This window comes from Hyperoodon ampullatus (genome assembly GCF_949752795.1).
Source record: "Hyperoodon ampullatus genome assembly, chromosome: 1".
Classification (NCBI taxonomy): Eukaryota; Metazoa; Chordata; class Mammalia; order Artiodactyla; family Ziphiidae; genus Hyperoodon; species Hyperoodon ampullatus.
The window spans coordinates 93232282-93257622 of NC_136914.1; the positions used below are offsets into that span (position 1 = coordinate 93232282).

Here is a 25341-nt window from a genome sequence, read left to right on the forward strand (position 1 = left end):
ATGTCTTTCTTTTTGTCTTCTTCGCATTTCCTTTTGTGTCACTAACTATCCAAAGACAAATTAAGTTGGACAAGCAGTGCTTCTGAATGTTTTAAAACACACACACACACACACACACACACACACACACACACACTTAGAATTCCACAGGAACATCGTAAATGTGAGCATGTCACAGGGAGACATCCAGTCTTGGTAGGCTTAATGGGGATGTCATGCAGCTGTGTGTGTGTTTTCAGCTCTTCTCACCCCAGACAGCTTTCATTTTTGAGTGAGGGTAGTTGTATTTGTAGTTAGAACGAGCAAACCCTTTCTGTTTCCTTATTTATTTTCATTTTGGATGATCTGTCCATTGGTGAAAGTGGGGTGTTAAAGTCCCCTACTATGATTGTGTTACTGTCGATTTCTCCTTTTATGGCTGTTAGTGTTTGCCTTATGTATTGAGGTGCTCCTATGTTGGGTGCATAAATATTTACAATTGTTATATCTTCTTCTTGGATCGATCCCTTGATCATTATGTAGTGTCCTTCTTTGTCTCTTCTAGTAGTCTTTATTTTAAAGTCTATTTTGTCTGATATGAGAATTGCTACTCCAGCTTTCTTTTGGTTTCCATTTGCATGGAATATCTTTTTCCATCCCCTTACTTTCAGTCTGTATGTGTCTCTAGGTCTGAAGTGGGTCTCTTGTAGACAGCATATATATGGGTCTTGTTTTTGTATCCATTCAGCCAATCTGTGTCTTTTGGTGGGAGCGTTTAGTCCATTTACATTTAAGGTAATTATCGATATGTATGTTCCTATTCCCATTTTCTTAATTGTTTTGGGTTCGTTATTGTAGGTCTTTTCCTTCTGTTGTGTTTCTTGCCTAGAGAAGTTCCTTTAGCATTTGTTGTAAAGCTGGTTTGGTGGTGCTGAACTCTCTCAGCTTTTGCTTGTCTGTAAAGGTTTTAATTTCTCCATCAAATCTGAATGAGATCCTTGCTGGGTAGAGTAATCTTGGTTGCAGGTTTCTCTCCTTCATCACTTTAATTATGTCCTGCCACTCCCTTCTGGCTTGTAGAGTTTCTGCTGAGAGATCAGCTGTTATCCTGATGGGGATTCCCTTGTGTGTTATTTGTTGTTTTTGCCTTGCTGCTTTTAATATGATTTCTTTGTGTTTAATTTTTGACAGTTTGATTAATATGTGTCTTGGCGTATTTCTCCTTGGATTTATTCTGTATGGGACTCTCTGTGCTTCTTGGACTTGATTAACTATTTCCTTTCCCATATTAGGGAAGTTTTCAACTATAATCTCTTCAAATATTTTCTCAGTCCCTTTCTTTTTCTCTTCTTCTTCTGGAACCCCTATAATTCGAATGTTGGTGCGTTTAATGTTGTCCCAGAGGTCTCTGATATTGTCCTCTGTTCTTTTCATTCTTTTCTCTTTATTTTGCTCTGCATTAGTTATTTCCACTATTTTATCTTCCACCTCACTTATCCGTTCTTCTGCCTCAGTTATTCTGCTATTGATCCCATCTAGAGTATTTTTCATTTCATTTATTGTGTTTTTAATCGATGCTTGATTCATCTTTAGTTCTACTAGGTCCTTGTTAACTGTTTCTTGCATTTTGTCTATTCTATTTCCAAGATTTTGGATCATCTTTACTATCATTATTCTGAATTCTTTTTCAGATAGACTGCCTATTACCTCTTCATTTGTTAGGTCTGGTGGGTTTTTATCTTGCTCCTTCTCCTGCTGTGTGTTTTTCTGTCTTCTCATTTTGCTTATGTTACTGTGTTTGGGGTCTCCTTTTTGCCGGCTGCAGGTTCGTAGTTCCTGTTGTTTTTGGTGTCTGTCCCCAGTGGCTAAGGTTGGTTTAGTGGGTTGTGTAGGTTTCCTGGTCGAGGGGACTAGTGCCTGTGTTCTGGTGGATGGGGCTGGATCTTGTCTTTCTGGTGGGCAGGTCCACGTCTGGTGGTGTGTTTTGGGGTGTCTGCAGACTTTTTATGATTTTAGGCCACCTCTCTGCTAATGGGTGGCGTTGTGTTCCTGTCTTGCTAGTTGTTTGGCATAGGGTGTCCAGCACTGTAGCTTGCTGGTCGTTGAGTGAAGCTGGGTGCTGGTGTTGAGATGGAGATCTCTGGAAGATTTTCGCCGTTTGATATTATGTGGAGCTGGGAGGTCTCTTGTGGACCAGTGTCCTGAAGTTGGCTCTCCCACCTCAGAGGCACAGTACTGACTCCTGGCTCCTCAATTTGGGATGATTTGTTGTCTATTCATGTATTCCACAGATGCAGGGTACATCAAGTTGATTGTGGAGCTTTAATCCGCTGCTTCTGAGGCTGCTGGGAGAGGTTTCCCTTTCTCTTCTTTGTTCTCACAGCTCCCGGGTCTCAGCTTTGGATTTGGCCCCGCCTCTGCGTGTAGGTCGCCGGAGGGCGTCTGTTCTTCGCTCAGACAGGAAAGGGTTAAAGGAGCAGCCTCTTCGGGAACTCTGGCTCACTCAGGCCGGGCGGGAGGGAGGGGCACGGAGTGCGGGGCGAGCCTGCAGCGGCAGAGGTCGGCGTGACGTTGCACCAGCCCGAGGCGCGCCGTGCGTTCTCCCAGGGAAGCCGCCCCTGGATCCCGGGACCCCGGCAGTGGCGGGCTGCTCAGGCTCCCGGAAGGGCGGTGTGGACAGTGACCTGCGCTCGCACACGGGCTTCTTGGCGGCGGCAGCAGCAGCCCCAGCGTCCCACGCCCGTCACTGGGCTCCGCGCTTTCAGTCGCGACTCGCGCCCGTCTGTGGAGCCCCTTTAAGCAGCGCTCTTAATCCCCTCTCCTCGCGCAGCAGGAAACCAAGAGGGAAGAACAAGTCTCTTGCCTCTTCGGCAGCTCCAGAGTTCTCCCGGACTCCCTCCCGGCCAGCTGTGGCACACTAGCCCCCTTCAGGCTGAGTTCTCGCCGCCAGCCCCAGTCCTCTCCCTGCGCTCTGACCGAAGCCCGAGCCTCAGCTTCCAGCGCCGCCCGCCCCGGCGGGCGAGCAGACAAGCCTCTCGGGCTGGTGAGTGCCGCTCGGCACCGATCCTCTGTGCGGGAATCTCTCCGCTTTGCCCTACCCAGGTATGTGGGGAGTTTCTTGCCTTTTGGGAGGTCTGGGGTCTTCTGCCAGCGTTCAGTAGGTGTTCTGTAGGAGTTGTTCCACGTGTAGCTGTATTCCTGGTGTTGAGCAAACCCTTTCTGACTTCATTAGTTAGGATCAAGCTTGGCTGCAAGTCGCAGAAAAATTCAAAATAAGAGACTTAACAAGATAGAATTGTATCTCTCCTACATTTTCCAGAAGACAATAGGTAGTTTATAAGGGGTTGTTTGGAGCTTCTTGGGTCAGGGACCTACCATTTTACTGCATTACAGGGTGTAGTTTCCATTTTCAAGGTTGCCTCATAGTCTAAAATCGCTGCTGAAGCTCCAGTCACCACCTGTTTTCCATCCAGCAAAAAGATCAGATTGAAAATGATATGTCCTTTATTATTAAGGACACTTCTTGACAGTTGCACCCACAACTTCTGCTTACATCCTATTGGCCAGAACTTTTCTTCATGACCACATCTAGCTGCAAGAGAGACTGTGAAAGGAGGATTTTGTCCCAAGAAGCAAAACAAAAAAACCAAAATAACAATAACAGTGACCCAGAGGCTCAATTACTGAGTAGGAGGGGAGAATGATTACTGGAGGACAATATTCAATCTTGGTCACTGGAATCATACATATTTTTTTGTCTCTGAAAGTGAGCCCTGCCTTAAGTTCTCCAGTGCCTGCCAAAGACTGCAAGTGGGGGGTACAGAGCTAGCACTGAGAATCCTTAGGACAAGAATCTGGCTTCAACCTCGCTCTGTGATCTGAAATCCAAATGTGGATACAAATATGGATACAAATATTTAAGAGTATGAAAAAAACAAAGGTTAGTTATTGTCTAAATGGAAAAGCATCTCTTCAGTTTGGGGGTAGTTTTTGCAGTTAATTTACATAATTCTGTTTATTACTATTAAAATGTTCTGCCTATTTATTCATGTTAGAAAACCTTGTAAAATAATGATTATTATTGATTTGTATTCCAAAAATTTCAATTGCAAATAAATTCTCATACCTGTCTAAAAAAGAAAAAAGAGTATGAGTGAGGGAAAAAATAATTTAGTATTGCCACTCATATAACAATTAAAGCTCTCATGTTTTCATAGAATGTTTATAATCACTCATAAATATAAAATCACCTGATACGTCTGGCCACATTTTATAATGTTGAACTTAGATGGTAAGCATAGATAGCTCTTTAAATTCGACCAAATCCCATCATATGGATTCAGAGACAAGAGCTGAATATTCTGGAGATAAAGATTCCTAGCTGTTTCTCAGCATCTTCTTTGCACACTGGAAAATGCTAGAGTTACTCAAGATTCTGTTCTGGATTTTCTCCTCATTTTAATCCTTCCCTGCCTGAGTTTTTTTCAAATGTATCAGGTTGAAGAGTGGACTCCATTTTCCTTCCCAAATTTGTGTTCCTTTTGTCCCCCAACTGTGTCAACAGCACCAGCTATGGCCTAAGGTAAGGACTCCACTCTCTCTCACAGCTCACATTCAACTTCCCTCTCTCCAATTCACTTTCTCCAAAGTCCCTGCCCTCAGCCCCCGGCCAGGGAAGCACCCGCTCCTGTTGGATTACAGTGGTAGCCTCCCTGCCTCTTGGCATCCTCCAGGCTAATCTTCCCTAAAATTCAGCTCTGCTCCCGTCCTGCCCCTCCTTAAATCAATTCTAGTATCTCCATAGAATTCAGTCCAGATTCTAAACACGGCCTGGAAGGCCTCCAGGATCTGACTTCTTTCTTGCTCCTCCCCGTGTGGACCTTTACAAGTTCCAGTCATTCCAAACTTCTTTCACTGCTGATGGCCTCCTGCTGTCTCTCATCTCCAAGCCCATGCTTGGAGACTCACAAGAGTCTTCCTGAACTAGATTCTTATTCCTTTCAGGTTCACAGAGAAGAAGACGTCCCTTCCCTCTAAGAAGTCTTCTCCAACCTTCAAGTTGGGGTTAGGCTCCTCCTTTGTGCTCTGACATCACTGTGCACCCTAACATTCGCTTATAGCACTATATTCCAACTTTATGTTTTATTGATTGTTTGCTCAACTAACTCTATGCAGGCAGGGCTGTATCCTCAACACTTGACATGGAGTCTTGGGCATTTCTGGCTCTGTAAGTATTTATTATATTGAATTGGATAAAGATAAGCTCCTCTCCAGCCAGGCTGGAGATCCCAGTTGTACACATTCTGGAGAGTTCGGGTGTGTGTGTGTGTGTGTGTGCATTCTGTGGCCCATGATTCAAGAGGTCTGCCTTCTCTAGTCATCTTCTTCATTACAGTCTCATGAAAAAATGAGTGTTATTCTAATGGGGGCTCTCTCATTGCAGCAGTGAGTCTGCAATGGGGAGGGGGCACTGGTGGCTAGACAAGAAAATTGTAGCAAGGCCCTCAAGGCAAGGACCATATCCATTCTGTTTACTATTGTAACCCTAATGCCTAATATAGAGCCAGACACAAGGCATATGCTCAATAAATGTTTCTTGACTCAATCAACTCTCCCTCTCTCTCTCTCTCTTTTTTTTTTTTTTGGCTGCACAGCTTGGATTTTAGTTCCCCGAGCAGGGATTGAACCTGGGCCCATGGCAGTGAAAGTGCTGAGTCCTAACCACTGGACCACTAAGGAATTCCCTGAATCAATTCTCTCTAGCTGAGAGGAAACTCTGATTGGCACATGCCATAAGTTTTTTTAAAACTCCCTTTTAAAAATTTTTTAATTTTATATTAGAGTATAATTTATTTACAATGTTGTATTAGTTTCAGGTGTGCCATAAGTTTTTGATGAATTGAAAAATGGGAAAAGAAACTCTTCCAAAATCAAGGTTGGGGGAAGTCTGGTGGGGGAGGGTGGCTGTCTGGGAGATGCATGCATGGGACACCTTGCCCTACCAAGTGCATCCTCTCAAAGTCCGGGCATCTGGTGAACAAGACACCACAGAGGCTCCCTCACAGGTCCTCACCCCGAGGCTAAGGCCTCAACTTCTCTTTTTCCTGACTTTCTTACAGACCCTCTTGTTGGTGATGCCAGGCCTGTCTTCTCATTTCAGTTGCTTTTTCTACTCCTTCCTGGCTCCCCGCTGCCTTCCTGCCTAGGCCCCATTTTTTGAGAGGTCCTGAAACATTGGGGGTTAGTAGTTGGGAACCAAGATGGCCCTGACCCACCCTTAATTGAGAATATGAACTAGAAAACTAGACTGGCCTTCACCCAGCTCTGGAGGGAAATCCAGGGGAAGCAGAGAACTGGAGATGACTGTGACAGTGACTGTGCCTGTGGAAAAGCCTGAAGAAAGACAAGAAAGAGAAAATTTATCCAGTGCCTTCCTAGGTTTCTTATACCTCATTTCATTTAACCTTCACAACAACCTGGGGGTGTAATGCAGACATTATGTCCATTCATACAGATGAGGAGACTGAGGCTCAGAGACATGACCTATCTTCACCTGATCACACTGTAACTGGTATCTGTTAGGCAGATCCTGGCACTGCTGTATACAAATTGCTTAACCCCTCTGACTTCTTTTGCTCCTCTGTTAAACGGGGGTAGTCATGCACAACCCACAGGGTTGTCTCGGGGATTAAATAATACCCTGATTAAATAATGTGGCTCATATTCAAACTTATATACTATAATTAATGTAGTTGTGGAACCCAGTTTCCACTGGCTTTCCCCTGAACAACGTTTCAGCTGGAAGCTTTTTGCTTTGCTTTTCTTTTTTTTTTTAAATAACATCACTGGGCCTTGCTGTACTCCTGGGACTTCCAGAGGACAAGGCCCTTTCTTCAGTCAAGCTGACCTAAACAGAGCCAGCCCTCCTTCCCCTCCCAAGCCACAGCTGTGTGTTGGAAAGCTGGATGCTGAGGCCCCTAATAAAGAGCAGACCTCCCAATCTCCTCGTTCCTTCCCTCTCCCCTCACACGGGTTTCAAATTAAAAGTAACTAAAAGCTAAGGCCTAAGAGAAGAAGAGGGGAGTAGGAGGTACAGAAACATCCCTAGGTTGAGGAAGTGGGGCTCTCTCCCTAGGAAAAAGGTATCCAAAAATCCAGATCCAGAGGGGTCTAGTCCTACCACATCTTTCCCAACTCCACAGTCTCTGGTCCTCAGCTCAGTAAGCAGGCTGAAGTGTTAGGGACCCTAGCAGAGTGTGCCTCTGGTCTCCAGCCACGGGGAACTGCTTTCTACGTCTCTCTGGAGACAAATCTCTGGAGAGAGAGCAACAAGGAACCCAGAAGAGACGCTGCGCCCTTAGCCAGCCACTGGGAAGAAGAGGAGGTGTGCCAGGGGCCTCAGAGAGAACTGTCACTCTAAGTTACAGAGGCCAGTCTGGACCCTCTTTCTCCTCCTTTTCTAAGACTTGGGCCTCTCTGTGTTCTGAACGTGCAGAGGCTCGCAGCAAGCTTCCAAGCCTCAGCCGGGGCAGACCCGAGGCAAGGGCGGGGTCCCCGGCGCTCTGCGGGGACTCCACACATCTGTGCACCACGTCCACAAGCCTCCTCCGAGCCTTCCCGACGAAGGTCCCTTCGGTGGGCCCACGGAGGCGTCTCTTCCAGGCCCAATTAAGAATTGAAGGGGGTGGGAAAAGGGACAGTTAGAGCCTTTTTTCCCTCCCAACCATCAAACGGCCCTTCATTTTCAATTCAGAAAGCTAGAAATGTGCGCCCCCCCATCAATTTCATTTGAAAAACCAGTTGCAGGTTTGTGTAAATGTGATTTTCGTTAACTAACCGCTTTGATAACTGCTGCAACCAAAGGTCTCCTAAAGCCGAAGGACCTTCTGAATTCTCCGCGGAAAGTAGAATTGGGGGGTGGAGCTGGAGAGGAGGGGAGGAGTAAAGGAGAAACAAAAAGCCAACTCAGCGGGAAACGCCCACGAAAGCCGAAGGTGTGACGTCCTGAGCTGCGGCAGCGGTCTCCCAGGGGTGGGGTGGGGACCGAAAGCGCGAGCCCGGGAAGCAGGGAAGGGGGAGATTTTGTTTTTGTTCTCAGGAACCATTTCGATTTGGTTGTAAAAACTTTGTGGAGTGCTCTTTTTGATGGCTGGCTCTGCTACATCTTTTGCCTCCACTTTCATAGTCGCTTGGGCGCTTAGATGCGCAAGGTCACGCCAGAAACACCGCACTCCCCAGACTTCCCACATGGCTCAACTCCCGAGTTGGGCCTCCTTCCCAGAGGGTCGCAGCTGCCCAGACTCCGGGTTTGGGGAGAAAACCCTCATTCTTAACCCCATGATGATCCCTCAAGGGAAAAGCACAAGAGGTTGAAAATCAAAATCCGGGTGCAGGCTGAGACCTTCGCTCAGCTGCCCAAGCCGGCGAGGGTCACTCCTCGGGGCGCACAGGGTGGCCTGGTCACCCGCGATGCCCCAGTCAGAAGCCGACGAGAAGAGACCCCTCAGTCCGCCTCGGCCAGGAGGCGCTTCTTGCCCGCTGCGGCTCCAGGACCACCCAGGACACCGAGCATCGGGGGAGCAATCTGGAGGATCTTAGAACAACACGGGGAGAGCGAAACTCGGCTCGCCCCACCTCCCAGCGACGCCCGGGCTGACTGACGGGCGCAGCCCCGACCTCTCCAAGCCTCGGGCCAGCGGCGGAGGGCGGACAGCAAGATTCAAATCCGCCTATGAGCAGTGGGAGGGGCAGCTGGGCAGGACTCGTTTTAAGGAACGAACCGCCTCTTTCCGAGGACCTCCAGCCCCGAGGTTGCTCCTGACCACTGGGTTTATTTTGCTTTTGCTGGAGAGGCAGATGTTGCCCTCTCTCCATCTTTGCTCGGCGCAGACTCGGCGAAAACTTCTCCCAACCATTTGCTTCTCTGCGCCACCCCCCACCGGTGTTCTATGCCGGGAGTCTGCTCCCCAGGCCTTTAAACCGTCTGGAATGTCACACATGGAAACCTTTAGCAAATGTTTGTTAATGATCATAACAAAGGCATCATTCAAATTAGGCAGGTAATTACTACCAGAAGGACAACTGAGTGCTTACTTGCTCATCCATTCTCTCAGCTTTAAACTCGCGAGGAGTTATGGCCAGAAGACACCCTCCGCCCAGTCCGTTTTTCGGGCCCCTTTAAGCTGCTCTGAAATGAACTGTGAAGTTACCATTTGTGGGCGGGGAGTGCTGGGGCCCTGCGTTCGGGAGATCCCGGCGTGACCGGTCTGGCAATTTCTTAGCAGCAAAGCAGGCCTTCCTGGGTAGGCCCTGCTCCCTGCCTCGCTTCCTACCCTCTTGGGTACTTGGTATAAAAACTTAGATCTCAGCTTGACTTTTTAAATTGCATGAAAGCCAGCACCCGCTTTCCCCCTATTATTCCGCACTCCAATTTTTTTGGGGGGGTGTCTTTAGTCCCCGTTCATTATCTACAAACATTACGGTATCCTGTTAGCATTCCGAACAAGGGGCTGTTCATATATTCGCCTTCAATGATTTCCTGAAGGAACATGTGGAAGTAATAGTGAGCAGGGCAGTCACCCGAACTGAAGATGCACGAGAGGCGGTTGCGCAGAAGGGCTGGGGGTATAGGGCCCCTAGCCCAGCCTCAGGCGTCTTCCCCTGCCTGACATCCCAGGAACCGGTCCCAGTTCAATACAGCACTCCTTGGAGTACTTCTCTGTGACCATCCCCTACAGGCTGTCTGTCCCGCGTCCATCCTCTGGATGAGGGAAAAGGTGGTGGCTGTCCCACGTTCCAGCCTAAACCAGGCCGAGCTGGCCGTTCTCAGGAGTGTGTATGTTGTGTGTGGGGAGTGCGGGTGGGGGAGGGATGAGCCCCTCCACCCAGCAAGAGAATTCAAAATTGGAGAAGGCGGGGAAGGTGAACGCGCTCCCCTCCCCCGCCCTCGCTCGGCAGCCCCACTCCGCCCAGGTCTGGTTCCTGGAGCACCAGCGCCCCCTTTCCTTCGCGAGCAGGATCGCTTTCTCCCGGCGCCGTCTCTTGCCTCGCGCCCCCGGCAAAGGGTTTGGGGCTCCGTTCTCAACCCCCGGGCACAGGTAAGGTCCGACCTAGGCGGCGGGAGGGAGCGCAGGGAGAGTCAAATTGCACACGCACACACACACACACACACACACACACACCTCCCCCCCCCCCCCGAGCGCGGAGGTGACAGGCTGTTTGTAGAGGATTCCCCAGACGCTCAAGCCTGAGCCTTTTTGTGTGCGTGATAGAAGCCAGGACAACCTCGCCCAGATAACCATGAAAACAAAGACATGACAAGATAAGTGCTCCAAGGGAGTAAAGGTCGTTCAGTCGGAGAACGTTCCAAACCTATGCAGACCCTCGACTCTTTGTACCCTCCTTCAAACCCGTTTTCAAACAAAACCAAACAAAACCAAAGCAAACCAAAAAACACCCATCATCTTCTTATTAGACTCAACAGTTTGCCTAATCCCATTAAAGGATTAGCAACTGCACGGCACTTTCCCTAAAAGACCCCAGGTTCAAAACGACGCAACCGCTCGGAGACCTCTCCCGACGGCCCCAATTATAGTCGGGCTAGGAATTCCTACAGAAGGGACACTTCTAGATTCCAGATTTATATTCTCTCTGGGCATTAACTGCAATTTAACGTGTTCTTTTTCTTCCTTTCAAAGAAAATACAAAACAACATAGCTGCGTAGGAAATTGTCCCCCAGATCAGGAGGCAAACTCATTCTGGAAATGATGGGCAGTTTGTATCTTCGCGAACCCCTTCCCCGGCAGAACATCCACACCTCCCCCACCCCCCCACCCCCCCACCCCATCTGGTCTGCTTCTCCCCGCCCCCCAGTTGTTGTCGAAGTCTGGAGGTTGGGGCTGGACCCCCTGATTGCGTAAGAGCGAAAAGCGAAGGCGCAATCTGGAGGCTGGAAGATTCAGAGCGCACGGAGTTCGAGGGAAACTCTTATTTTGAAGAGGCCAAGGGGAGGGGGGGGCCTTCATTTCCTGACAGCTATTTACTTAGAGCAAATGATTAGTTTTAGAAGGATGGACTATAACATTGAATCAATTACAAAACGCGGTTTTTGAGCCCATTACGGTTGGAGCTAGAGTGAGAGAAACAGAGGAGGGGACTACAGGAGAGGACTGAAGGCCGTGGACACATTTTTTTGCTCCATATGTAGGATTTTCATTGCGAATTGACATAGGAGGAGAAGGTAAGGGAGGAGAAAAAGGATTTTTGTTTCTAAGAGAAGTCCCTAATCAGGCCCTTTGGGCTACAAGAAGTGAAGTAACTTCACTTAAAGTTTGGGCGATCAGAAAAAAAAAAAAAAATTGGAGTTGAATTCTAGTTGTGTGTCCAGAGAGTAATTTATTTTGAATAAACTTCACTTGGAGGAAAGATAACTATAGAGTTCGAAAGTCTAGGCATTTTTTAAAAAACCACATTTTCCAGACCTATTTTTAAAAGCAGTGTTTTTCTAACAACTCTATGGCCTCCCAAAGAAATTGTTTAGGGTTACATTTTTGAGGTTTCTTTTGGGATTGGGGGTGGTATTCATGTATACTGGAACTAGCACCTAGTAATGCTGGGAGTTGGGGCAGAGGTGTTTGCCCTCTTCCTGGCATTGGGTCCTGGAAGGCGACAGGTTTTTAACGAGTATTTTCATTCCTCGCCCGCAGTTTGGCGCGACAGCGCTGTAGCGGGTGGTGTGGAGCACGGCCGGTGGACCGAGGGAGGTGGGGAGAGAAGAGCGCGGAGTGGGGCGCGGAAGGGGTTGAGGAGAGGGGAGGCGTGAAAGGCTCGGCTGGAGAGGGCCGGACCTTGGGTGCCCGCCGGGTGCACATGGCGCCGACCCAGGGCGCGTAATTACTGGACGGCGCTGCGCCCGGTGCGAGCCGGGGCCAGACTCAGAACAGCCTTGGCGGCTTCGAGACGACCAGAGGGGGCGCGGATTTGGGCGAGGTTTGGGGAGCTCCTCGGAGGTTTGTGGGATCAGTGAAGTGTGAGGGAGAGCGGGCGCCAGCCCCGCAGTGCGCTCTGGTTGCGCGCTCTAGCGCGGGGCGAAGGCGGCCAGGGCAGGCAGGCAGGCGGTCTGGAGTAATGACAAACACATTTGGCCCCGAGTGAAGAAGTCATCGTCGCCTCGCATTCCAGCAACTGGGATTTGAGGAATTTCGAACTGCGCTCCAAGGGGCCCTCATTGTGCGCGGTGGTCCCCACCCCCACCAATCTCTGCGCGCCCCCTTCCTCGGTCGAACCGTTTATGCAAAGCCCGGGGCTCTGCTCCTGCCCAGTCCCGGCCGCAGGAAGGAAAGAAGGAAGGTCGCCAAAAAAGTGGAGAACTTCTTGTGGGGGAAGTTAGGGACAACTCGTAACGGAGAAACTTGGTTCCCAGGTAAGACAGGAAGATGGGAGGCGAACTACCTCCCTCGGGGCACCCGGACCCTGCACCCCCCTCGCATGCCCCTTTCCTCGCGGGGATGCATGGCACTCGCCGCCCGTGCTTCACCCTCACCAGTGTCCCTGTTTCTATTCCACTCCCTGCGCTGGCCAGAGTCTCTGCCCGACTCGGAGCTCTCTCCTCGCGCCCCTCCTTCTTCCACCGTCTATCCCCATGGAAATCGGCTTTTATACGTGAGATTAACTTCTCCAGGCAGCGCCAGGGGAGCGGGCGGCGTCCACTTGGCTCGGAAACAACTGGGATCAGCGGTTCAGGTCGGAAAGGGTCTCGGCCAGCTCAGAGTGAGAGGGAGTGTGACTTGGCCGCAGCACCGCCGTCTGAGGGGGCCAGGAACCCCGGCCGCCTGGCCAGGTGTGAAGAAGCTGCCAGTAGCCTGGCCAGGCGTCTCAGCCGTGGAGGAAGCGAGGGACTGTCGGTTCGCTGTCTCTCCCGCCGCCAGAGCGCCCCCCCCCCCGCCCTTTGCTCCCCCAGCCCTGCTAGGACCCCAGGATGTATATAGAAAGAGTGCCTGGAAGAACTTGCCACTTAAATCCATCTCCAAGGGTGAGCGGCAGACTGGGGCTGGAGAGGAAGAGTGAATGACCCTTATCAGGTCCGGACTGCCCCGCGCCCGGCCCGGCCGCCTGGAAAAGCCCCTGGCTTCGCTGTGTGGGAAATGGCTTTTTGGCTCCGCAACCGAATTGCTCAACGTTTTGGACCGCCTCGCCTCGCCGCGGTCGCTCTCGAACAGAACTAGGCAGCTTTTTAGAGCAGGGAGAGACATCCGGGGCAAACGGGGCACGACAACCAGCCGCACAGCTCACCGGACTAACACCCCAGAGACCGGCGAGCCCCGGGGCCGCTGGAGGGGAGGAAGGGGCCCCCGGGCCGTGAGCACCTCATTTGTTTCCGCTCTGGCTCTGGTTTTAACATTCCCTCCCATCCCCAATCTCCACCTCCATCTGACCGACCCAGGCCCTGGTGCTGCTGCTTTGCTCCCCTTCCCTCTTTTCCTTCTCTCTTGCCTTTCTCCTCTCCACAGTCCTTAGGGTAAAGGGAGCCCTTCCTGCACTCCCCGACAGGCGAGGGCCCGACCGGCCTCACTGACACCCTAGTGAGCCCCTGCTTCGGGCTCTTAGACAGTCTTGCTTTTGGTTGACCCAAGCGTAGCTGGACTCCAGGATTGGAGTCCCAAGAGCGAGGGGTGGTGGCGAGTGGGAGATAGACGAGGTGGGAGAAGGCACCAGGAAGGGGCCCTCAGCTGCCCCTCGGCCCTTGCACCAGCCTTTAGACCGAGAGGGACTCGAAACGGAGCCTTGGCTCCCGGCCCCAGGTCCGCTTTCCTCCGGGGGCACGGACTGGGGAGGGGTGTAGGGGGAGGGGCATCGGGCCGGGCTTTCCAGCTGCAAACGCGTCTGGCGCCGAGGCGGGCCCGTTTTGTGCCTCCTGGGGACCGGCCGTGGGCGGCGCGCAGTGCCGGGACGCATCCTGGGGACGTGGTGACCGGCGCCTTCCTGCAGACCCCGGTGGGTGGGACTCCCTCTGGCCTCCGGGGAGCTGCGATAGGGTTAGATGTTGTTGATGGAAAAGTGGCAATTCATGGGGGAAAGCTAAAAGCTTGCACGGTCGCCGAAAGGTACGGCTCTCAGCCTCCCTTGCGTCTGGTCTTACGGGGTCCGCGCGCAGCATCAGCCAGCGGGGTACGCGAGGCGGGGGGTAAGGTTTGTGATCTTGCCTCGAGCGCGGGAGGCAGAGTCGGGGCAAATTGCTTTCCCCCACATCACTCTAGTCCGGGCTCTGCCGGTGCTTGTCTTTTGCTGTAGTGGCTCGGTGGCATTTCCTTTTGTTTTAAACTGAACAGTGAGCCAGAGATCCGTTGGAAAAGTAGATTGTAGGGGATGGACGACCTCAGAATCAGGGTGCTTCCTTCCCCGCCTATTGCAGTCTACCCCTTCCCCGCGAAAGGGGAGCGAGAGACGCAGGCGGCGCTTGTGTGCTCAGGGCAGCCTGGGCTGAGCGAGCGTCGGGCAAGGGGGACACTGGGGAAAGGCTGGGTTCTTAAAAGCGCAGGAGGCGCAGCCACGGCGGCCTTCTCTGCGAGCAGCTGTCCGCGGCCGTGGCGCTTTCCGGCCCATAGGAGGCGCTAGCGCGCGACTGTAACCCTAAACCCACCCGGTCCTTCTCCCTCCACCCCGTCCGGCCCCCTCTCAGGTCTCAGCCGAAAACAATGCAAACGCCTAGCGTCGTGCCTGGGGCGCAGCGGCGGACGCGGGCGCTAAACCTGGGAGTGAGCGGTCGTTGCCCCCAGCGCCGGGGTGACTGAGCTGCCGAGGACGTGGACCAGCGGGAGGGGGAGCGGCCCGCTCGGTGTTCGTGTGGGCGTGGCGGGGCCGGAGGCCGGACGGTGCCAGCGCGGAACCACCCCGGCGAAGGTGGGCGAGCAGCGGTCCCCGCTGCGCTGTCGGGGACCCGGAGCCAGAGCGGCTGGTCGGAGCGAGGAGCTAGCCGGGTAAGATTTTCGGGGCTACCGCGCCCTCTAGAGGGCGTCCGGCTCGCAGTCCGGCTCTCCGCCAGCCTCCGGCGGTCCGCGCAGCCGCCGGGTCGGAGCGCAGCGCTGAGACCCAGGGGAACACTAACCTCGGTCACCTTATCCCCTCCTGGAGGCCTCAGATTGACGCCTCGCAGGCACTTTGTGTGCCCGGATGGCGCTGGGTGGGCGAGAGGGGCGGAGGTCTCCGGGTTTGGGGATAAGGGTAGGGGCGTCATAGTAATTAAATGTGGGAGAAGCGGAGGACGTAAAATCCTGGGCGCTTTTGGGGGGCCGGGCGGTGTCAAGCCCCTCGAAAGTTCTCCTGCCGCGCAGGCGGCCTCTTGCTGTTTGTTTTACGACCCTGCGTTATTGTGCAATGGGAACAGTCGTTTCCAATCAGCCCGCAGTTCCCGGGCTGCGCGGCCGTCGCGGCCCCCGCCGGGGGGGTTTACGAGGGGTGACAGTGGCATGCGAACAGATTGGACAGTGCGGGCCCGGCCACGGCGTCGGGACCCCCACCTAGCGCTGCCCAGGTGGTCTCCCTCCCCTGAGCGGGCGGAAACTGCAAGGTGGGGAGAGCGTTGTCGAAACAAAACCCTGAACAGCCCGACCTCCTCCCGAGTGGCTTTTCCTGCTGAACTTTCTAAACCTTTGCGACCTGGGATGGCAGCGCCATTTTCCTGGCTCCCGAAGCTCAGTCTCCCCGGCCGACCCTCTGGCAGGGGTGATGGTGATGGCGATGATGGTGGTGATGTCTGGCCCTCAGCGAATTCTCTTGGGGCCCCGCGGAGCTTTAAGCCATTTCGCAGGCAGTTACCCTATTCCTGTTTCTATTCTGCGGGCTTTGAGCTGAGGTCACCACGAAACCTAAATGTACAACCCAATAAAATAAGAGATTGAAAGTTAAGATTTGGGACATTTTGGCACAGAATTTGTAGCAGCATCTAGCCGGACTGCCTGTCCCTTGGACCAATACTGCCACCTGCTGGTTTTACTTGAGAACTGCAACGACCCTTTGCGAGAATGGGCTTCGCGGATATTCTAAGCGAGTCGGGGCACCAGGAAAATGCATTTTCCACCCGGTAGGACCAAGTTTTCTTCTTCTGTGAAGTTGCAAGAATCATTGGGCCGACAACATTTATTTTATGGACTTTTGGGTAGTCTTTCGCCTTAGTTGTTAATCCTTTGTATTTACCTAATGAGCAAAATGCTGATCTACCACATCTGATTATCAGAGCAGACCTGTGAAGAAGATAGGTGGGTTATTTGCATTTCCTTTTACAGTGAAGCCCTAGTGTTGGGGACTTGGTGAGATCAAGTATACTACAAGCTGCTACACCTAAGGTTGTCCCATTAGGTGTCACACCAGTTTGGTGACAATCAAAAGGAAGTGACATTGTAGTCTCCCGCATGGTTAAATATCTGGTGCAGCAGAGCAGAAAGGTTTATGAGCTCAGACGGTCCCATAAAATGTTCCCATGTAAAAATACTCCAGCCCCCGCCCATCACTGGAATGTCTAATGGAACTCAAGGAGATAAAAACAGTAAAACAGGCTCTGGTGAGGTGCAGATCCCAGTAAACACACCCTCGCTGAAGTTGCCACCAGGGTAGACCAGCATTTGGATTGCCTGGGCTGAAGTTACAAGAACATTTGTCGTAGGGAAAAAGCAGCACATGTAATTTTCACAGTTAGAATTAACTGAAGAGAGCTGAAATTAACTGAACCTCGGAAATCTGAATCTTGAAGTCGTCAGTGGCTTTTGGGACTGTGAGAGAGTCTTCTGTGGCCTCTAATCATGCCAGGGTGGGGTGAAATTCAGTATTCAGTGGCTCTGCAGCGGGATGCATTGTGCAGCTGGTGATCCGGAAGCCAGCTCTCTGGCTTTGTGAGAAGAATGCCATGCTCTCTCTTCTGGAAATAGTGCCCTTGCATTGCTTGCCCTCTGTTTACTCTCCAGCTTAGCATGTTGTTTTTGACTGTAGAGTCATAGTTAATGGCTCTTTGCTTCTGTTTGCAGGGACAGAGATGGCAACCTGTTAAAGAGAAAGAATAGTGGCTGCAAACAGATTTGTTTCTCTGTTTACATGACTGTATATATTGGTTCAACTTGAAACAGTCTTGATAACTACACCAGGCTTCACCACATGCGAGTTCAGATTCAATTCTCCACTACGCAGGTGGTACAGGGCCAGTCAAGTGGCCTCTGGGACCTGACTGTCTCAGTAAGTAGAAGCTGCAGTAGCCCCTCTGATGTCCCTCTCATCTAAAACAGTTTTGGAGCCTGCAGAAAAAGAGGCAGTATGAAAACTAACAGCTGCAGTTTCTGAAGCCCTTTCAATTAAACTATAGAATTTAGTCTTTATAATAATGCAGTAAGGCAAGCCAGCAAGTCAAGTGTTCTTAGTCCTGGTTTACAGAAGAGACTGAGGTTCAGAGAGGTGCCCTAGGTGTCAGATGTGGGATCAGAGCCTGCTCTAATGCCATTTCTATCATGTCTTCTGAGAGAAGGAATGGAGGACCAGAGAATGGGGGGTGGGAGGAGAGACCACACTCATTTGTCTGAGAGTGAACACGGAAGAGATCTCTTTTCTCCAGTCGTTTCTCTAACCTGTGGCAATGAGTTGTGAGTATAGAGGACTGAGACTGAAGTCCAGCACACAGCTGGCATGAGAGAAATGATTATGATTAAAAAAAAAGTTTTTTGGATGAAATCCATTGTTCCTCCTTGCAAAGTGGTTTATTCTTGCTGACTCATAACATGCTGTGTTTCTCTGAATCTGTAACCTCAGTTACTTATATTTGCATGTCCGACTTTTGGATGAGCTCTAGGATAGGGGTTACCGATTAAGGATGAGCATTTACTCCCAGAGTAGAAAAGCATTGGAAATAGCAACATGACTCCTAGAGATTCTCACTCCAGGGCCAATAGGAAGGGAAGCCTCCCTTCTTTCCAGTTGTTTTCTATTACCTCCCTGTAGGGCTAACAGTCTGCAATTATTCACGAGTAAATTGTCTGAGTTACAGACGAGTAATGACGTGAAACTTCACAAATATGCCTAGATTTCTAGCCAGGGAACCACTCTTATCAGAGAAGGGAGGTTGAAATCATAAGTAAACACCTGTTGATTTTCAGTATTTGTATCATTATCGCTTGCTCTGAGGCCCTGTTTTCATTGCCCACTTTGTATGTCAGTAAGTAATCCTCCCTGGCATCGGGTCCCCCATATCTGAATGCACAGAAGGAAACATGGTGGGGCCTGGCCGGGGCAAAACGCTCGTCAGAGCCTGCGCTGTAAAAGCAGTGAGCCCCTCTCTTAAGCTCGGGAATGCTTTAAAGATGCATCATTGGCAAGCCCAGTTGAAGGAATGCAGGATATAAATGTGATAAAACCCAAGACATCAAGCTGGCTCTGGAGGGCTCCTTTGAAGTTTGCTAAGTGGATTATCAGTGGGAGGCTGATATTTATATGTACAAACACACAGGCAGTTACTGCTAATTGTGGTAAGTCAGTCTTTCCAGCCTGGCTCTGGGGCCCGCTGTGCCCGTCACCGCAGCAGCGAGGAGACCCTGCATCTCTGGGCACACGCCAGGATCCTTGGAAGCCATCAGCCAGCTAGCGTTGTGCAAATTGCATTTGGGTTCACAGCACATTGTGCCGCTCTCGCTACGGCAGAGAGCAGAGGAGGAAAGCAGGGCCCCAGTTTGCATTAGGAAATAGCTGGGGGTGGAGGGAGCACAGAAGGTTGAAACACTGACCTTCCCTTGAGAGAGAACATATGGTGGATTGCAGAGAGCGTGGTTTTTGCATTACACAGACGTGGTGTTACAATCCTGGCTTTACCACCAACAGTGTGATTTTGGGTCATTTGCTAAACCTCTCTGAGCCTCAAGCGGCACTTTTTAAAATCAGATATTTCACAGGGTTATCATGAACAAACATGGCATACACATGACAACTTTGGCTTAATAAATATTGGTTTCCCGTTCCTGCTTTGGAGAGAACAGAATTATCATTTTTGTCCTGTCCAGCCCACTCACTGTTACCAGCATTTCATGTTTCCTCCTCCATTTAACTGGTAGAATTTAATAGGGCAGAAATCTGATGTCTGCAGGTAGGCCAGTTGCCACTTCCAAGCAAGAATACATGATGAAGCTCTCAGGCTCCGCCAAAAACTACTAGGCTATTATCAACTGGATCCTCTGCAACCAAAAAAAAAAAAAAAAGAAGAAGAAGAAAACAAGGGCTAAACACAGGCATACCTGAATTTCTTCTTTTGTTTTGTTTTTTAGACAGCTTACCCAGGAATCACGTACACACATCAAAGTCAGTGACAGAACAAATTAAGTCCCATGAACTCATTTCCATTGCATGAGTTGGGGTTTTGAGCAACTCGGAGACCCAGTACCTCCCAGGCCAAGGCTTAGCTGATTTTTATGGGTCATCTTAAAGCTTGTGCCCCTGCCCAGGCCCCTCAGCGGAGCCTCTTTAATTGAAACTTGGGTGCTCAGCAGCCCCAATACTTGCAAGCTCATCGTGGTCGACTTCAGGAAGATCACTTTCTCAATGACTTCATGTGGGAAGTGAAGGGGGAGATAATAAAATTTGTGGGGTGTGCATGGAAAGAAAAGGATAAAGGAGAGGGGCCTTTTCAGAGGGTGGACCAGAATGGATTTTTCAGTGGTTTTACTGAAGGGCAATATGGGTCCTTCTTTTCATTTTTCCCTCTGTTAATTTTCCTTATCCCCCCTTTCTTGCCCTCTGCTTTTCCCTGTTTTGTCTTAGGGACATTCAGTTTCAGTCTCTCTCTCTCTACTTCTCATCCATTCCCTAGAATTTGTTGCAGGAAATCAGGGTGGAGAACTTGGCTTTTGCAGGTACAGGTACCTGTGTGAAAACGAATCATCCATTGAATTTTATCCTGTGGTTTACTGCATCCCTGAAACACAAGAATTTAGCCACGCTTTTCTCTCGCACTTCCTCTCCCTTTTTCACTTCCTTTACTGATCCTCCTTCCATGTCTGTGCCCTCGGCTTTTCTGTGCCTTGTTTAGCTTGACTGTGAATGTGGCAGGTCCTGGGAGAACTTGGGCTGGGGGCCCAGGCCTGAGCCTGGTACAGGCCTGCCTATGACATCCTCTAAGTGACATTGGGTTAGTGCAACTTGTAAAACGTCTATACCAGAATGGCTCTTAAGTATTAAGATATTTGTTGGCAGCCTAAGCATCTTTTCCAAAAGTTGCCGAGGATGTGACCGAGTATTTTCTGTTAGCGAAACACGAAGCAAATAACAACGCATTTTGAGTGAAAACAGCTCAAATTTAGAAGTTGAGTAAATACATGTTTATTTGTTTTTTGCAATCTTAATTTAAATGGTTTAAGAGGAACCGTTCTTCTGTACTTTTGGACATATTCCAAGACAATAAAGTCAGACTTTTTGGAATTTGAAAGCTGCAGGCAATCAAAAAGGGTTTTGGCTTCAGATGGCTCCTGTCATGATCTCGGGGCCGCACAAGGCCATCTGATTTCTGCTTCTTAGGCATCTTACTGTTTTAACTGTGAATCTTAAACCAGGATGTTGTTGACTAAAATGATACTGTTACCATAAAATTGATGACTAATAAGAACGTGCTGTATAAAAAAATAAATAAAATTAAATTAAAAATAAATAAATAAAAAGGCAATTTAATAACTAAAAAAAGAAAAAGAAATTTTCCATAGTGCAAAGCACAAAGAGAACTAGGCTCATGGGTTGTTTTATTGACTAACATTGTTTCTGTCTGACTTTCGACTTTTTCAGTTTTCCAGAACTATGGGGACTTCCCATTGGGCACTCCTCGTCTTAGGCTGTCTCCTCACAGGTATGGATCACACAGGCCTATCTGAGTTCATTGTCCTAGGGGAAATCTTTTTTTTCCCTAAGTTCTGTGCTCTGCGGGTATATGACCTATACTGTGCATACTGCAAACAGTCCAAAAGAGTAAAGAGAAGTAGAAACCTAGGGGACATTATCTAGAATGACCACAAACCTTCAGTTCTCTCTGCTGTCTTAGGTGGAAGATGCTTTAATTGCTACAAAATCTTAGAATCACCTTTGGCCTTGAAATTGAATTAATAGACTGTTTGACTGTTGGAGAAGCTTAGTAACTCTTTTCCAACAGGAGGATGCCATTGGGGCCATTTGTTGAAATATTTATTGGACTTTCTTAGTTTTCATCCAGATATTTATAAATTGCAGATGTTTACCATGACACCAGTGTTTTTCTAGTCTGAGGAGTTAACTTAAGCCTGTTAGTCTCTTTAGGTCTTATCTGGATGGATATGGTAGAACTGAGCATTATCAGTGATTTAGGAGTTCTGAAGTCCACTCAGTATTCCCCATCTGCAGGATAGTGACCCAGGTGTACTTACCATTTCCCTGTTAACAAAGCTGATCAATCATAGTGGACACATACTGAAGTTGGCTGGGATTCCCACACCAGGCTCAGAGGGAGGTTAGAGAACATTAATGAATAATTAATTGAGTCATAATAATTAAGTCATAATATCTCCTCTACCAGTTTTATAGACAGAGGAAGCTAGACTGACATTTTAGGTTCTAAGATGAACTTAAGAGTTTTTGCTCTTGGGCTTGACTATTCTTTTTGAATTGAAATCCACATCCTTCTGCTTTGGTTTCTGGAAGTCATTAGAGAGGAGGCACGCCAGAGGGTAGAGAGGAACGGAAGATGCGTACTTCTTGAGCACGAATCTGCCTTGTGTCTTTACTGTCTGCGTTCCCTGTCCACAGTAAAGAACGCATGTGTGCTTGAACTTATGCTATCTTGGGATATTTCATGGTCACACATAAGAGTCTAAAATATGGAGTTGGAGTCATACGTCCTCTATGCATTGGAGTGTTTGGATGGGTGAATCCAGGGGCGCTTAGCGGGACTATTGAGGCCTTAGGAGCATTTGCTGCTCTCAGCAGATGCGGTGCTGTTATAATGGGGGGCCTTTCATGGGCATCCAGGCTAACGGATTTTTGCGTAGAAATGGTCATTGTTCATAGAAGCTGCTCGGGGCGAGACCGTCCTTTTGGACTGCATCCTATTCAGAGCATGTTTCCTTTTACAGGGCCGAGCCTCATCCTCTGCCAGCTTTCATTACCCTCCATCCTGCCCAATGAAAACGAGAGGGTTGTACAGCTGAATTCATCCTTTTCTCTGAGATGCTTTGGGGAGAGTGAAGTGAGCTGGCAGTACCCCATGTCTGAAGAAGAGAACCCCAATGTGGAAATCAGAAATGAGGAGAACAACAGTGGCCTTTTTGTGACGGTGCTGGAAGTAGTCAGTGCCTCGGCGGCCCACACAGGGCTGTACACTTGCTATTACAACCACACGCAGTTGGAAGAAAGTGAGATCGAGGGCAGACGCATTTACATCTATGTGCCAGGTGAGTTGCCTGGGTCCCCTGGACCAAGCTTATCGTCATCCCGTCTCTCCTGTTAATTGTATGAGAGTTTTTCTAAGTATAAAAATCATAAATTTTCATCGGAGAAAATTTGAAAACTGTAGGCAAACACACAAACTTAAATCAAGATCATTTATCATGCCGTCGTCTAGAAATATTCACTGTTAATATTTTGGAACTGTATTAAGTTTTGAAAATCATTGTCATTGTGGCATCTTTTTTTTTTTTTTTTTGCGGTACACAGGCCTCTCACTGCTGTGGCCTCTCCCGTCGCGGAGCACAAGCTCCAGACGTGCAGGCCCAGCGGCCATGGCTCACGGGCCCAGCCTCTCCGCGGCATGTGGGATCCTCCCGGACCGGGGCACGAACCCGTGTCCCCCGCGTCGGCAGGCGGACTCCCAACCACTACGCCACCAGGGAAGCCCCCATTGTGGCATCTTTTATTGGCATTGTGCAGAATGTCTGAAATGTACTCATTTCTATTCAGTTTGATCAAGTTCAACAAATATTTACTGTGTATGCTTTGTGTGACAGGCACTGCTAAGTGCTGGGGCCACAAAGTAATTAGGTAGGCCTTATCTTGGACTTGCTCATAGTCATTATAATAGTTTCCAAATAACCATGCTATTTCTTAAATTCAGTAAAACATATACAGGCGTACCTTGGAGATGTTACAGGTTTGGCTCCTGACCCCTCATTAAAGCCAATATCACAATAAAGTGAGTCATACAAATTTTTTTTTTGGTTTTCCAGTGGATATAAAAGTTATGTTTGAATAACACTGCAGCCTATTAGGTGTGCAATAGCATTATGTCTTAAAAAAACAACGTACGTACCATAAGTTTAAAATATTTTATTGCTAGAAATACCATCATCTGAGCCTTCAGTGAGTTGTAATCTTTTTGCAGTAGTAACATCAAATATCACTTGTCACAGATCACTGTAACAAAGATAATAACAATGAAAAAGTTTGAAATATTAACAAGAATTACTAATATGTGACACAGAGACAAGGACTGAGGGAATGCTGTTGGAAAAAATGGCACTGATAGATTTTCTTGATGCAGCGTTGCCACAAACCTTCAATTTGTAAAAAATTCAGCATCTGCAAAGCGCAGTAAAGCAAAGTGCAATACACCGAGGTGTGCCTGTATTTACTCTTGATGAGTTAGAATAGATTTTTTTTGTGTGTGTGTGTGGTACACGGGCCTCTCACTGTTGTGGCCTCTCCCGTTGTGGAGCACAGACTCTGGACGCACAGGCTCAGCAGCCATGGCTCACGGGCCCAGCCGCTCCACAGCATGTGGGATCTTCCCGGACCGGGCCACGAACCCGTGTCCCCTGCATCGGCAGGCGGACTCTCAACCACTGCGCCACCAGGGAAGCCCAGATTTTTTTCTTTTAAATAAAAATTCAGGTGATGTTGTCTCTTGTCCTCCAAGAAGCACATGCCAGGATAGGAGTAAGGTGGGATTAAGTATGCAAGGGTTTTACTAGGAGAGAGGCTTATGAGAGAAAATGGGGTGGGATCCAGCAGAGGCTGGGAGAGCTGTCTGCCTGCATTGTAAGCGTGACCCTGAATGAAGGAGAGTGGGAAGGAAGGTGGGGTAGATGAGTCCTAGACCTCTGGGCAAAGAAAGCTGGGGAGTCCTCCAGCCTAAGGAACCCCTGTTCCACACAGTCATTGTCTGGAAGCATCTCTGGAGGGCATGGCCTAGGGTTGTGATGGATTTCAGAGCCATGCCCTGTTGCTGGAGGAAGGTGTGGTGCTTTCCCACAGCAGCCACCCTAATTAACTAGCCTTAGCCGTGAGCTTGAGATGCATTTGGTCTGCCACCCTCCTAGCATTGCCTGGGTACTCCTTTGTAATGATCTATGTCTATATCTGTACCTATATCTATATCTGTATCTATATATATTGGCTTCTTCCAAGGACAGTTGTTAAAAGAAGGACCACCATGTTATTTAAACATTGCATAGGTAACACATGATGGTAGGGGAGACTTGCATTTTAAAGGAAGCTCTGGCTGATGTGTAATGGATATCAAACTGGATATTATATTAAAATAGATATTTTAACCTGAAATTAACTTGCAGCTTTGTTTGCTGGAATCTTTGCTAACAGAGTTCAAGAATTTGGAACTCTAAACACAAATTCAAGTCATGGCAATTTTAATATATAGGTGGGTGAATTAAAGAGGAATACAGCCAGAGTACTTAGTTTCAAATAAACAAACATATAAACCATTTACAGCTCTTGCCATCTGTATCATTTTAGCAGAGGTAGAGTCAGGGGGTTTCAGAAGTGTGTCTTCATACCTTTCTGTCTTTTCAAGTTTTTTAAATTGGCTCCTTTTCCTGCCTTCTGTAACTGTGGGTGCTCCATGGACCTAGACCCTCTTCACTTCTGTTCTGACAATCTTATCTGTATCAGCCTTCCTTCCTAGCAATCAAAAAAAATTGTTTCAAAAAGGGTAGGTATTTAGAATGTCACCCGTCATTCCCACCATAAATACCACCCTCCTCTCCCGTTGTGAAGGCAATGGTAGGAAGGTAGGTTTGTTAAAGGTCCCTGGGTCTTGGAGTTTTGATCTGCCTAAGATTGCCCAAAGAGTCTGCAATCAAATTTAATTTTATTTTTTAAATATAATTTTTAAATTTAATTTAATTTTTATTTTATTTATTTATTTATTTATTTATTTTAATTTATTTATTTATTTATTTATTTATTTATTGTGATACGCGGGCCTCTCACTGTTGCGGCCTCTCCCGTTGCGGAGCACAGGCTCCAGACGCGCAGGCTCAGTGGCCATAGCTCACGGGCCTAGCCGCTCCGCGGCATGTGGGATCTTCCCGGACTGGGGCACGAACCCGTGTCCCCTGCATCAGCAGGCGGACTCTCAACCACTGTGC

The 25341-nt window shown here is 49.0% G+C and overlaps 1 protein-coding gene across 1 annotated transcript in view; it reads left to right on the forward strand.

Annotated features, from left to right (window-relative positions):
• Positions 1–12379: 12379 nt before the first annotated feature.
• Positions 12380–25341, forward strand: part of PDGFRA (platelet derived growth factor receptor alpha) — a gene marked incomplete at its 3' end in the record, with an annotated part of 43077 nt that continues 30115 nt past the window's right edge. Inside the window, exons 1-3 of the mRNA XM_079714782.1 lie at positions 12380–12401; positions 20777–20837; positions 22093–22410. Of these exons, the coding sequence (XP_079570908.1) occupies positions 20789–20837; positions 22093–22410 (367 nt within the window). The 5' untranslated portion in view covers positions 12380–12401; positions 20777–20788. The remainder of the gene's footprint in view (positions 12402–20776; positions 20838–22092; positions 22411–25341) is intronic.